At 45.1% G+C, this 15,000-nt stretch overlaps 1 protein-coding gene across 3 annotated transcripts in view; it reads left to right on the plus strand.

Annotated features, from left to right (window-relative positions):
• The window catches only part of iqsec3a (IQ motif and Sec7 domain ArfGEF 3a), an 80,737-nt gene that overhangs the window by 39,579 nt on the left and 26,158 nt on the right, over positions 1-15,000 (plus strand). For 2 of the 3 annotated variants that reach the window (XM_035528639.1, XM_027020668.2), the window contains exons 3-4: positions 1,584-2,034; positions 7,261-8,480. In XM_035528639.1, the coding sequence (XP_035384532.1) occupies positions 1,584-2,034; positions 7,261-8,480 (1,671 nt within the window). The remainder of the gene's footprint in view (positions 1-1,583; positions 2,035-7,260; positions 8,481-15,000) is intronic. The other variant, XM_035528640.1, reaches the window with a different exon arrangement.

Here is a 15,000-nt window from a genome sequence, read left to right on the forward strand (position 1 = left end):
ACACACACACACGCACGCACGCACACACGCACACACACACATACACACACACACACACACACACGCACGCAAGCACGCACGCATGCACACACACACACATACACACACACACACACACACACATACACACACACACACAATGCATGTGCACTTAAAAAGAGAACAAGAGTGAGGGAGGACTAGGGGAGAATATGTAAGTAAAGGTATGAAAGCAAAAGAGTAAGACATGATGGGGACCAATCACATGTCTGGGATTGTATACATGGGCTGTCAAGGCGGTTTAAAGAGCACACCATGGGCTAATTATGCATTAGGGAAAAGCTGCATTTGCAGAATATATGAATTATACTTGTAAAATTCATGTGCATATAATGGCATTACTCTATCAGCTTCGTATTTGCTTTGTACTTCCCAATATTCAAAGGATTTGGTTAAAATACCTACAGTGCTAATATAATTTTTTAGATCAACATGAAGAACTAATTGTAATGGTGTATTGGGAATATCTCTTTTTATGGGGAAACGCAAAGCATATTACTCGCCTGCATCCAGACCTAACAATTATGCAAATGCCGTACATATCGTGAGATTGCTTTAATAAGCAAGTTTACAGAGATAGATGGCGTACTGTAGTAGGCTACAAGATTTTAAAAAATGAGGTCAGAATTTCGTTCTCAGCCAACTGTGGTATAATTCTTGCTTGATTTTGTTTCGAGAAAATATAACTGCACAATTATGATATATGAAATTGTTTAATTTAATTTAATTAATGATTCAATTCTAAGATGTGATTTGTAGTGGCAAGCCTTTTTTTAGACTGAGAGCTACAACCCTGTGCCCCCCTGTGCCACCCATGTGGTCACTCTCCTGACAGGGACACAGAAAAAAATGCAGAAGGGTGAGAGAAATGGGATGTGAATAGAACTGTGAAGCAGATGAGAGAGAAAAAAATGGATGAGTGAAGGAGAGAGTAGGTGAGAGAGTGAGAGAGAGAGCGAGAGAGAGCGAGAGAGAGAGGCCGAACGATGTCATGTGGGAGTTCCATGGTCCCACTCTCATATCACCAACCCAGCAAGAAAAGAAAATAAAGACTCTATCCTGCTGTCATCTGCATCCCCATAGAGCACACAAAGAGGCTCCTTCCCCCTGCAGGCCTGCTGTAGTCATGCGAAGTAAAAACACAGCCATGGGCGCACACATTTACCAGCCCCTGTTGCCTGACCCACTGACAGCTGCATGACTGTCTTGTTGTGTCTGTGTGTGTCACGTGTGAGGTGTCCCAAGTCACTGTGTGTGTGTGTGTGTGTGTGTGTGTGTGTGGGTCACCCCAACTCCCTCCCTGCTTAAGGGGTGAGTATTCCCGGCCTGCCCTACCATAGATGCTGCGGTGTCTGGGGGCTACAGCCCCCCCCCCCCCCCAAGCTCTCTCTCTTTGCCTTCTTCCTTCGAGTGAAGGAACAAACAAGTGAAAGAGGGGGAGTTATGAGAGCCTGACTCCTCCCTGGAGGAGTCGTCCGCTGAGCCGGAGGAGAAGGTCAGGTGGTGATGCGGCCGCAGGCTGACTCTGCCTTTTCTCCTTTCAGCAGTGAGGAGGCTCCGTCCGCGCCGCCCGGGGCCCCTGCGGCCCCGGCAGGCGGCGGTGCCCCGCAGCGTGAGGGCTCCACGCAGCCCCAGGACGGAGAGAGCCCGGCACCGCCTGACGACGGAGGAGGGGGGGGCACGGGGGGAGTGCAGGAGCACGAGGCTCAGGAGCTGGCGGAGGCGGGAACGAGGGAGCGAGAGAATGAGATGGATGGAGAGAAGGCGCCAGCCCAGGCCCAGCAGCAGGAGCAGCTGGAGGAGGAGCAGGAGGAGGGCGGGAAGAAAGAGACAGAGGATGAGGAGGCCGGAGGAGGCAGGGGAGGCACGGGAGGAGGGGGCAGGAGGCCCAGTCTGCACCACACGGCCTCCCCCATTAGGGTGCAGAGGAACGGGGCCTGCAGCCACGGCGGCACCTCCGACTACGAACTCTCGCTCGACCTCAAAAACAAGCAGGTAGGGTCGCAAGGCATTGTGGGGGTTGTAGTTCGGGAGAGGGCGGCGTGTGCACGTGCACGTGAGTGTGTAGAGAGCGGCTCCTGAGGCTTGGCTGGTGTTGCGCTGTCAGAGTGTGTGCGTCTGGGGCTTTGCTTCTCTATTGCAAAGCTTTGATACAGGCTCTGCTTCGAGAGTTAGTCTGCTACCGGTGAAGGTTAGGGTGAAGATGGCCCGTGCTAGAGCTGGCTGGTTCCTTCAGGGTGGGTCGGACATCATCACCATCTTCTACATTTTCATTTGTCTTCATCAAAATAGGTCCTCTGTTCATCAGCACCAGCGTGATGTCGAAATGGGTTACGAGTTATATTCGATCTCGCTCTCTTCATCTGTCTCTGTCTCTCGCGCTGTCTCTTTCTCTTTCTGACCGTCTCTGTGTCTGTCAGATTTCGAGTTAGGCTTCTCACACGGTTCTAGTCATTTGTCATATGTTACTTGGGCATATTTAATGTGAGAGAGATATAGTAGAAATATATCAGGCCAGAACATCACCTGAATAATAGGAAAGAGAGAGGAAAGAGAATAGGTCATGAGAATAGGTCATTCTGGCCCCCAAAATGCTGATATATCTGAAGCACAGAGAGTTTATTATTATTATTATTATTATTATTATTGCTTTAAATATGTCCTATTAGACTGGTGTTTGTACAAGTATGTGCATTATTGAGCACAGTTGAACTTAATTCCAGTCCGCATCATTATTACACTGAATGGATGACCGTCTTCGCAATGCTCTCCTGAGAACAACTTTCTTCTCCTACTAATTGCCTTTCCCAGAGCTTTTTTAAAGAGCCTCACCACCTCACAACTCCTCTTGCATTTATTTCCTGTGAGAGTGTTTCCTTTCTTTCCCTTTTCAGGGGAAACAGTTGTGTGGTACCCGCCAGCGATGTCAACTTTGGCCTCGCTTAGTTCACTTTGATGGTCCCAGCCAGGGGAATTATGGGTATGACTGAGATCTGAGAATGCTCTCATGGGAAAAAATAACTAATTCATATCCTCTTCCAGAGTTTATGACTGGCTGTCTGAAGGGCAGCACGCTGAGAATTTGCGTTCAACAGTCCGCCATGCGCCTGTCCCTGCACTGCTGATGCTTAAGAAAAGGAGATGATTAACAATTCTGAAAATGAAGTGCTGAGAGTGCTGGAAAAAGGATATTATTCCACAGAGTTCAACAGTCGTGGGACTGCGGTTTTGTTCATAGTGGCTCGATAAGACTATGGCCGTGGTGACCCTAGGGGATTTTTCTGTCTTTTTTTGGCTGGTATGGAGACTGGTTTTTGTTGTTCTCAGATGTCTGAAATATTTCACATTGTATAAAATATTGGAATGTAATGGTTATCACCATGTTGACAGCTGGATTTTTTTCGGTATGTTTTCACGCCCCAAGGTGTCTCTGCAATTACTAGTCAATGTTGTTTCAACCCAGTCCAGAGAGAACGCACAACACCTACTGCACACACAGCGGAGCACAGCAGCGTTCAGAGATTTATCGTCTTTGGAAGCTCACACCAGAATCCTCCAGTAAGGTCCATTATCTGAGAGTCTCAATGCATCAACTACTGATGCATTATGGGGCTTTGCGTAAGGACATGTAAATCCCCAAACACTGGGATCCCTGATCTGTTTTTGTGGGTGTGTGTTCTATAGCCTTTTAATCTTCTGCATCATATTCATATTCCACTGCCAACCAGTTCCATTATACAACATAAACATGCTTTTTTTGTAACTCCACCAACAGCCTCTTGGTGCTTGCATTCTGATGCCTCCACAGATAGCTACAGCCTCCGTTCTTCTGTATGATTGCCTATTTATGCTAATCAAGGCCCATGTAGCCTCCCAATGAGACCTTTGATTACCCTGTCTCATGCTGATCAGCTCATTAATATACATGCCACCCTGAGATACACATCAATGCAAATGAGGAATTAGTGTCAAGCACCAAAAACGGACTTGTGTGACAGAAAATTAGTAGGATAAGTTTACTCCAGTATGACTGTGTTCCTTTTCCTCGGCACTGCGGCCAGTTCAGTGACGTGAGGTTAGTGAACCGAGGTTATTCAGGTCCATGGGAACGGTCACATTTGAAGAGGACCATGGCAGAGGCTATCAGAATGTCCTTGGGGAGCTGCAGGTGCAGGGAGAAGAGAGAGAATGTAATGGCATCTGTGCTAGATTTAGCTGGAAAACAGTATCTGCTAAGCATGGAGAGGGCAGGAAAAAAAAAAGATTAGATTTGTGAAAAGAACCTTTCTTCAGCTGACCTTTCCTATCAGAAATCTTCCACTTCAGGCCAGAGCAAGATGGCAAAGAATGGCAATTGGCATGCTTCAGTTTCTTCGACCACTTGTTAGTCTGTGAGGAACATAATAGGGACACAAAGCTCAGCCTAACCCTTGATATTTGTCATTGCTCATTTGGTTGGCTGTTGGTTCGAGTCGCTAAGCAGACACATACCTTAGCGCTGAACCGCCTCGTATTTTGGCTCCTGGCCTTTGTGTGTGTGTGTAGCTGACAAGCTTTGCTGAGATGGTAGCTGGCCACGTTTGGGCAGTGGACTCGTCCACCTGTTGGGCTCCGTTTGCCAGGCTAATTAAAAGGGAGCCATGTCACTGCTGCCCCTACATCACCTGTACGTCCCCTTTCATCTGCGGACATGGCGTTTCCGGAATGATCTCTTGCTGTGCACATTCAGTTAAGCGACCAGAAACAGAAATGACAGCCTGCCAACAAGCAGAGTGAAGTTCACGTTCTTTCTCTTTCTCTCTGCTCGTTCTTTCATCCCCTGTTTTTGATTTCTGTCATGCTCAGCTTCTACTAATGTAAAACTCCATTCCATTAGTTGTTCCAGAAGTCAGATTTCCGTCTATGCTTTCTCTGTGTGCCTCGTTCTCCTAACCATCCTAGCATCTTGTGCTACAGCGACTGATGCTGCGCAGTATCACTGTTACTTTTCCCAGAGTTCTGGTGAACCAGCAGTGAATGCCAGAGAGATTCTCCAGGACGTGTCTGGGCATGTTTTGTTCACCATTTTGTGTTATGTCTCCCACAGAGCAAAGAAACAAATAATCCAATCTGCCTTAGCTAATCAAGCGCTTTCCCTCCCAAGACCCCAGCCAGTTTTTGGGGTCCCCTCTCTGTATTCATCGCTCATTTTCTATTATGGCATTCACACAGGGCCTCTGGTTATTACCATCACATAATAACCACTTCCTGCGGTTTGGATTTTAGACATTTTTCTCATGAAGTCTAAAGACCTCGGCGTGTCGGGTCTGCGGTACTGAAAAGTCCTGATAAAGATGATGAATATTCAAAGCCAATTCCTCCAGGCAGCAGCATGCGCTTGTGAGACGTCTGTGAGACGCAAGACGCGGCGGCTCAAAGCACAGACCCCGCCCACCTAGGTCTCGGGACTTCCCAAATAACCCTCTCCGGCCCTGCTGTTCCCGAACGAACACTGCATGAATGAGATGGCATTTTGAGAGTCATCTCTCTAGGTGGGGTGTTTTTTTGTTTAGTGCAGTTTTGCAGAGGTCACTTGCACGGAACACAGCTGACTTCTTAGCACAAAGGAAGAGATTAACCTTGATGTGTGTTAGTCTCCACACATGGCAGTTAGAGGAGAGACGAGTCTGCCGACAGCGAGCAGATCCGGGGGTGAAAATTGTGTACCCATTCAGGCCTGTGCCTGTGCTTGGCATGGCTGGCTACTCCAGATGTACAGTCGATTGCAATCCAGATCAGGACGGCTCATAGATCATCAGGGCAGGACTGTAATGTTCTATTTGGTAGGTATGTATATTTTAACATAAGTTCACTAGCGCCATGAAAACCTCAGGCCTTAAAGATTCGCTTAGGCTTTGTTTATTTATCTCCACTTTGATGTCTCTCTTTTGATTTTGATCCAGCACATCCTTCTTTTTTTCGGAACCACATGACCATCAAATAAATGAGTAGAAATAAAGCTATTGTCAAATCCTGGTATGCACATTATCAAGTTTGTACTGAAAACATCAAATCATCAAATTATGGACAGAACTGAAAGAGTGCCTTTTTTTGCCATCTTGACATCCTATTTAGAAATGAAAGAACCTTTTTTTCCACCTAATGTCCATCTCCCAATAATGATTTACTGAGAGAGTGGACTGATTAGGGAATATAACTGTCTCAAATAGGGCCTTAATGGCCAGGAGCCTGTAAGTGCATAAATGGAATATTGGAAGCCGTACTCTGCCATATCTGAGTAATGAAGCAGCAGAGGGAGAACAGTGAAATGTATTCTCATGGCTTCACTCTCTCTTTCTCTCAGTCTCAGAAATACTCCCAGGCCAATCATTTCGGAAAGGACAGCTTCATTTATTTTTACTGAGTCACAGCCAATTCGTGGCTGCTCCCGAGAATACTCGTGCAGGAATACAGGTGAGATGGAAGGCTTGAGGGGACAGCAGCGGTAGGAAGTGAGTGGGAACCAAGCAGAAGCTTTAGCTCTGTGCCCTCACGAACCCTCACGGACCCTCGCAGATCCCCCGCTGTGCTCGTGTTCAGTGTTCGGTGTGGCCTATGCTGGATGTCCCCGAGTCCTCCATTTGTTTTTCCTTCATCTTGAACTCCAATTTCTGCCTCTGTTAAGACTGGTAGCAAAATGAAGATCTGAGTGGGTGAAATATTGAATCATCAAAATGTACAGTATAATGTTATTTTAACCATTGACATTTTTAGCCTTTGCTCGACTTCAGCAACACGTCTAAAGATTAATGTCAGCATAACAGTGAGCCATCATTTTAGACTGACATTCACTACACACTAATCCATCTCATTCAGTATAAAAATGCTTATTTATTATTTTCTGCTACAATGAAATCTGCCAGTAGTGATTATTTTCATGTTTATTTTCTTCAACATGTGAGTAAGCGCCCTAGATCTTGTTTGATGCCCATGCCATGCAGCTCCTACAGATTTGGTTGTTGTGCTGTTTCATTTTTGAAATAAAGGTTTCTCTTTTTGGACCTCTGTTAATCATCAGCATGACATGGGGCTTAATGGATTATGCTCAGTTTTTGTTGATTTAATTTCATGCCTTTTGCTCATAGCCCTCGTCAAGTTGGCCATCTACTTACGCGCATCTTCATGTCTCCCTGTTTGACCTCCTCCCCTCTCCCCCTCCCTCCCCTGCTCTTCTTCCTACAGATCGAAATGTTAGAGCACAAATATGGTGGGCACCTAATTTCCCGCCGTGCCGCCTGCAAGATCCAGACGGCCTTCCGCCAGTACCAGCTCAGCAAGAACTTCGAGAAGATCCGCAACTCCCTTCTGGAGAGCCGCCTGCCCCGCCGCATCTCACTGCGCAGGGTGCGCGTGCAGAACACCGAGGGCTTCTCGGCTGAGCGGGCGCTGGCTGAAGGCTGCCCCCCGACCGGCATCCCCCTGGTGCGCTCCCCGTCACTGCCTGCCAGAGTGGGCACCACCCTCACTGACCTGGAGGACTCCTTCTCTGAGCAGGTGCAGTCGCTGGCCAAATCCATCGATGATGCCCTCAGCAACTGGAGCCTTAAGACCATGTGCTCATTACAGGAGGGAGGCACGTACCAGTTCAGCTCCGAGGCTTTCAGCACCTCTGGTGGCAAGTCCAATATGGCAGCAGCTGGTAGGGAGGGCAGCACCATGGACCCTGCCACCCTGCCGTCCGGGGCTGGCCTGGGAGACAGCCCTGAGAGCATTTCCCGGGGTGCCAGCAAGTTGATGATGGCTTTCCGGGACGTGACGGTCCAGATCGACAGCCAGAACTTTCGCATGTCCTCCTCCGTCATGGAGTCCTCTGCCTCCGTCTCCCTCGAGAACTGTGTCCAGCAGGGGGCAGCAGTGACAGAGGGCCCCAAAGAGCCTCTGGCAGAAGACGCGAGACTGCAGGAACAGCCACCGCCTCCACAGGAGCCGATCCCCCCACCCCCAGAATTGGACCCCGGAGAGGTGCCCGACTACGACTTTCCGGCACCCCCACCTAGCGAAGAAGAGCTCACAGAAGATCTACCGCCTCTCGCCCTGGAAAAGACGGACGCCTCGGGGCTGGAGCCGGCACCCCCGGCGGAGGCGTTACCCGCAGAGGAGGAGATGGCCCTGCCTCCATTGGAGGAGGCTGGCACCATGCCCATCCCTGCTGTGGAGGTCCTGGAGGCCAAGCGCAGCGAGTCAGAACCAGCGGACAACAGCTCGGAGCAGATGAGCAGCAGCAGCACGTCCACGTCCGCCCGCTCAGCCTCCGAGGCCTCTTCCAAAGAGGCCTTGCAGACCATGACGCTCAGCCTGCCCCGCTACCACTGCGAGAACCCAGCAAGCTGCAAGTCCCCCACCCTGTCCACCGACGTCATGCGCAAGCGTCTCTACCGCATCGGACTCAACCTCTTCAATGTGTGAGTTCTCCAAGGGGCCTCATTCTCCACTCTGTTTTAATCCTCTATGTTTTGCCCGTGGCACTTTATTGTTGAAAATAGCCAGCAGATTCATTTGAGAATGGAATTGTATGAAATATTACCACTGCCTCAGCCTTTCATAGATGGATAATTTGGAGGTATATATTTCCTATCACACCCGATCTCTATGTAATCTTACCTGCTCTTTGCCTAATATTATGATTTAACACTTCTGCAGTCTCTTGGTGCTTGTCATATTGTCCCTACCATAGCCTTCACTGACATGAACATGGTAATATTGCCAAAACATATTTTCTCTCTCCCCATGTCTCCATGTTTTATTTTCTGGCTCTCTATCACTCTCACACAGAAAGACACACACACGGACGCATGCGCGTGCTCCGTCTCCCCACCTAACCTGTCTCCAGCTGTGGCTAGCACCCCCCTCCCTAATGCCTGTCACCTTGCCTGAGCCTCTATAAATAGGCTCGCCCCCATCCGCGGATGACTCACTATTCTCATCACAGGTCTGCTTGGTCCATATCCATATAACTGAAGCTTAGCAAACAGAACAGAGTAGACCGTCTGTGTCTCTGATCCCTCAATTAAAGAGACATAGATTTACACATTCAAGAAGGATATACGGTACGCTCAGTTAATGCTCCAAAACACTAGTAATGCGAGACTTTACTACTGTAATGTGAGACCAAGAAAGGACCACGTGTCACTGCTATTACATTTGTATAAAGGCAGAGAATTATATGCATGCACTCTTTAACCACTTGCTGTGAGATTCGGAAGGGATTTTTAACCCTGCTTTTGACATATTATATCAGAGCTTTCCCATTTCTTCCCAACCCTCCTTTAACATTTATCAGAAATGTGTCTCCTAAGGCTTTCTTTTTTCTATGCTCTATTTTTGCATGTGTATCAGAATGTAACAACATTACGTGGGTTTACACTCAAAGAACATAAACTTGTGCATGAAAGCAATTATGGTAATCTTCTGCACCTGATCAAAAATAAGCATGTTATTTAGTCGATTGGAAAGCACTTGGCCGGGCTCATATATGGTTTATAAATGTACTTGTAGACCTTGATCAAAGAGACTTCAAATATGCAACATAATTTTGTTGGCAGAGATAAACTGAGCAAAGATTTACTGAAAGCAACAGCCAGGCCTGGCGCTTTATGAATCGTTAAACGTGAAATGAAGTGACACAGCACTGCACAGCAAAGCCCAGCGACTTTTTCAATACTTCTGATGTTCTCTCTCACACATGCGATTGCCTGTTTTATCTGCACTACCAATCCACACTCATACATGTAGGCGCACACTGTCTATTGGTCCAGTCGGTCTCTAGTAATGACACGGTCCCTGTTGCAGGTGGCGCTTTGTGTTATTTTCTTCCTGTTCTCCTGATGCTGCCTGTTGTTAAAATTCAACACCCTCTTCTCTTCTGCCCTCGCTTGAGATTGAAGGTAGTGGCACATGGCATCGCCTCTGTTTCTAAGCAGCGCCCAAGTTCGTGCATCCTTTGTTCGTTGTTAGCATTTCTGCTGTGATTGATGACAACAACAACCAATTAATTGTCCACTGTTTTTTTTTTTTTTTTTTAAAGAAACATTTCTCTGTAAAATGCTGCAGTTTTAGTGTCCAGTGCTTACTCTAGACTCTCGGCCTCCTTGGCGAGAACCTGAGGCCAGAAAGAGACAGATTTCTCATTAGCAGATCCTTTAAAGCAAGGGCGTTAATCTCAGTTCAGTAATTAAAAGTTCTTTGGCCACTGTGGCAATAACCATCAAGAGAACACGGCAGAAAAAGTTTCAAGATGACGTGGCATTTTCACTTTCTCTTGGTGACCTTGTTTCTGATCTGTCTGCTCTGAGTTGATTTTGTTGTTTTTCTCCATGATTAACTGTTTATTTTTAATAATTTTATAAATTTTATAAATAATTTAATAAATATCCTTGGTACTGAAAGAAATGACGAGTATGTTAACTGAGCGATGGAGGTCCTCCAGGTGAGAGTATGTTGTGGGGCCTCAAGCGAGATTGGCTGTTCAGACTTACAGCCCATTATGGTGGTTGCATGTTGTTTAGTTTTGCCTTTTGAGGTATTAGTTATTCTTGTTTTCTATAGCATTAGCTCTGCTTGATTAAAAAAAAGCTCCATAAGATCTATAAGTACTTAAGACTACTTACTTAAAGCCATTTTGAAAACATTATAATAATAATCAGATTATCATAATTATCATAACCTGATGAAGAATAATGTACATTTACTTTTACAAAATGTGGCGCATGCCCTTGTCCACAGGGACTCACAGAAGTGCCTTGTAGTCCTTATCCTCATGTGAGTGTAGATAGGCTAGTGACAAGAATACTATCAGGATAAAGCTCTGGCCAAAATGGGAAAGAAGACAGAAAAGTCTTTTTTAAATGCATACTTGAGTGACTCGATGAAGAAGTGAGTCATCAGTGTGTGTTTGAAGACAGCCAATGTCTCAGCTTTATGGGCAGCCAGAGAACAGTCTTGATGCAAATTTTTTGTGTATGTGTGTCTTGAGGGATGGTGTTGAGCTCAAGTCGTGTCGATTCAGTAGACTAGAAGGCAGTGTGGTGTAAAAACGGGTTTGATTAGTGCTTTTAAGTACGTGGGAGCTGGTCCAGGTTTGGCTTTGTAAACAAGCGTGAGTGTTTTTAAACCTCTACAGGGCCTCTATGGAGAGCCAGTGGATAGAACGCAGCAGGGGGTGACATGGGAGAACTTTGTAGGTTGATAATAAACCATGCAGCTGCCTTCTGGACGTGTTTGTCTGATGGCACAGAGGGGAAGACCTGCCAGGAGTGAATTGCAGTATTCCAATCGCAAAAAATATGACAAGTGATTGGACAATCACCAGAGTGGCTTCCAGAGAGAGAAATAGCCAAATTTTCCTGATGTTGTAGACAAGGAACCTGCATGACTGAGTCAATCTAGTAATATGAGGAGAGAATTCTAGCTGGTTATTCAGAATTACCCCACGGTTGCATGCCTTTTCAGTTAGATTGATCCAAAAGTTCGCCAGAGCGATTCCAAGGTCTTCTATTGAGGAGGCATCTCCAGCAGTTTCAAGCAACACAGTCTTGGTGGGATTTAACTTCAGGTGGTGAGTTGCTATCCATGAAGAGATGTCTACTAAGCATGCCGAGATGCAGGCAGAAATCTGAGTGTTATTTGGTTGGAAATGTCCCATGTGTCTCCAGACCTGCATGCCCTCAGCACTCTCCTGAACTCTCCTGCCACTAATATCCAGTTATTGTTAGACAGCGAACTTAAGCACTGCTCTCTGTTCCTGCTGCATTCCTTCTCAGCAGCTGTAGTGATCGCGCCTCTGTCTTCAGTGCCTTCAGTGTTTCAGTTTATGCCTTACCTGCGTTTTCGGACTTGTGTTTGTCTTCTGTTTGTTTTACAGTGGTGGGGTTACTGATCAACTTTGCAATCATCACTGTTAAACACTCATTAGTCACATGCATTGAAGACTGCTTTTGCCCTTAGAGTGATGAATACAGTCTAGTAAGGAGTTAGATGCAGCAAACCATTCATTCATTATTTGTATATTAATGTTAACATATTTATATGATAACATTAAATTGGATACATTATTCTAATGTGATGCTAGCAGTACACAATGTTTCAAATAATTTAAAATAATTTAAAATTAATATAAAGATACAAATATACATACATAAATTAAGTATGAAAGATACAGCCAAAATGAAGTACAATACTATAATAACTTATTTACTATGATAACCTATTTTTTTTTTCCACTATAAAAACTTGAAATACTAAATACAAGATCTATGTTTCTCAGATCGAATTTACATTGTATAAACTCTCAGTGCATAAAGTCGAATTAATGGCAGGGTATGTGGATCTAAAATTTTAAAACTAGCCAACGCTGACTTTTTTTGTATGAGAGTTGAAGCTCGCCAATGTTATCTAACATTTAGCATAAATAGCATTTGGCAAAGCGATTTATCGTACATGCTAATCACAGCTGTGTATTTTACTCGTCGATGTTCTGCAATGCAACATTGTTCAAATGGTCCGTCACCTACCATACTGCAAAGAAAATGAGCTACAGGTCCGTGATCCTTATCGTGCCTAACTTTGATAATCTACACGGACTCCTCTTAAGCACGGCTGGACTCAGAATCGGGTGTTATCTCCCCCATATGTCAGGTAGTTTGAGGCTCACCTTCATTCCAGGGACAATCACTAGCATGATAGATAGACTTTCTTTTCATGAAGAGTCCAAGAATGTCTCCGTGTCGCTTAACATGGAGAAACGGCTGAATATCTTGATGGTTAAGTTAGACAGACAGGTTAGTTACCATTAGTTTCTATGTAACTTCTCGATTTGGTGACTGGAATGAATCTGGGGACTTTTGCTGAAAAAGTAAAATTAGTTTGTTGTAGTTACATTTCATTAGTTTGACTTGTCAAACTTGTCAAAAATAATTCAAAATTAAAACATTTAGGTAAATTGTGTAAAAGTGTAAAAGTGTACATTGGACCACTTCTGTTGTATCACCGAATTTCCTCATGCACTGATGCAAAAGGTTACCGCAAAATGTTTAGCTGGAGAATGGTGACCTACTTTCATTCTTTTACAGTATATTTTAACAGCTTCTTTGACCTTTCAGTGTTTAAAACCAACAGTGAGATAATAATATAGTGACAAAAAGGGTTGAGCCAGGCAAAAATAGCCTCAGTCTTAAATTCAGCAAAGGAGTACCTTTTTTTTCTATGAAGCATTAAATTGTCACAATCAGTCCAAAATATTTTACTTAAAAAGAAATAAAAGGTAAAAAGTAAAAACAATTACAAAATCTCATTTTAAGTCATTTTCAATTATGGTGTTTCATAATATAATTTTTAAAAATTGTACAAAGAAATTCTTACATAAATGACAAGACAAGAAATACACAATAAATTAAAATTTACTCAGTATTTATCAACAGCCTGTCATTTATAATTGTGTAATTATAAATGGTAGTCTGTTACTAATTACACCATGAGTAATCCTCTTATCTTACAGTGAATTAATATAATAATATGACAATTGTAAAACAAAACAAAAACAAAAATATGTGCACTGGGCTGCATTGTAAAATGCCGATCAAACAAGCTTGCAAGCGGACTAACACTAGTTTGCTATCTAGTTGGCCTAACACCCACCAGCACTCTATAAAGTTACTGTGATGCAAACGCATCAAGAAACTATAGATAAGTACCAGCTGTGCACTATGCAGTATGAGTAAATGTACAGTGAGTACCCATGCACAAAAGGCCCGGGTTTTACTGTACATTAGCCTGTAGGCAAGCCACTTCCTCACATATTTCCTCTGTAACTCAACCAGTTACTTTAAAGTAGTGCTATGAAGAGGTGACTGACAGGGGGGGGCACTTCGGGGTCAATCAGATTTTCTTTGGGACCCCCGTGGCTTCACCTCTGTGTGTGAACTTCACTGGTCCTGAAACGAATGCCGTTTTTCAAAGTCCCTTTTTCTATTATCCTGCTTTGCACTAATTTAGCCGAAACATTAAACGGGGTCCTGGGGACTGGGGATGCGATAGGAAAAGTTCTGTAAGGTGAGTTAGTATTGGCTGTAAGCAGAACTAGTGCTGCCGTGCTGTGCACCCCTGAATCACACTGTGAGGGTAATGGATGGGCTCTTTTCCTGTTTCATTTACAGCGGTTTTGCCAGCTTGGCAAAGAACAGCAACAGCAAAGCAGTCAAACTTCAAAAACAAACAAACAAAGTCACATTTGGCTGAAATGGCCTCCAGTCACCTTTCTGCCACCTACACGTGTAACGCTCACTTCTGACACAGCGCCTTTTCCAGCTTCAGAAACAAACACAGCGAAGAAAGTAAAGTTATCTCTCCCTCGCTCTCTTATCCTGGCTTGTTTTGCTTCATGCACTCTGAGTGATAAGCTTAAGCCACATTTTAATCAAAGTAAACTGATATTTGGCAGAGGGAGAGGGAGAGGGAGGGAGGGAGGGAGGGAGAGAGAGAGAGAGGGAGAGAGAGAGAGGGAGAGAGAGAAAGAGAGAGAGAGAGAGTGACTTATTAGTTCCAGTAGTTTACTTCTTCAGTGTAATGTGACAGTCTTCAGCTGCCTCTGAAGCAGGTGTGTGCGCTGTGGGCTGAGATGTTGCATGGTGAGTGTGGCTGGGATTAAGGAACTGAGCAGAGGGGCTGCTTATTTTACCCCTCAATAGGTAATTAAGAAAGGGCATGCAGCAGAGAAAGAGAGAGAGAGAGAGAGAGAGAGAGAGAGAGAGAGAGAGAGAGAGAGAGAGAGAGAGAGAGAGAGAGAGAGGTGTCTGTGGGTTGGGGCTGGGGACTGGTGTGTGTGTGTGTGTGTGTGTGTGTGTCTGAGAATGAGAAAATGAGTGGAGGCAGTATTGCTCTCTGAACTGAGTTCTCACCCAGCACACAAGCAGAACAGAGACAGCTCTT

Source organism: Electrophorus electricus, chromosome 7, assembly GCF_013358815.1.
Source record: "Electrophorus electricus isolate fEleEle1 chromosome 7, fEleEle1.pri, whole genome shotgun sequence".
Classification (NCBI taxonomy): Eukaryota; Metazoa; Chordata; class Actinopteri; order Gymnotiformes; family Gymnotidae; genus Electrophorus; species Electrophorus electricus.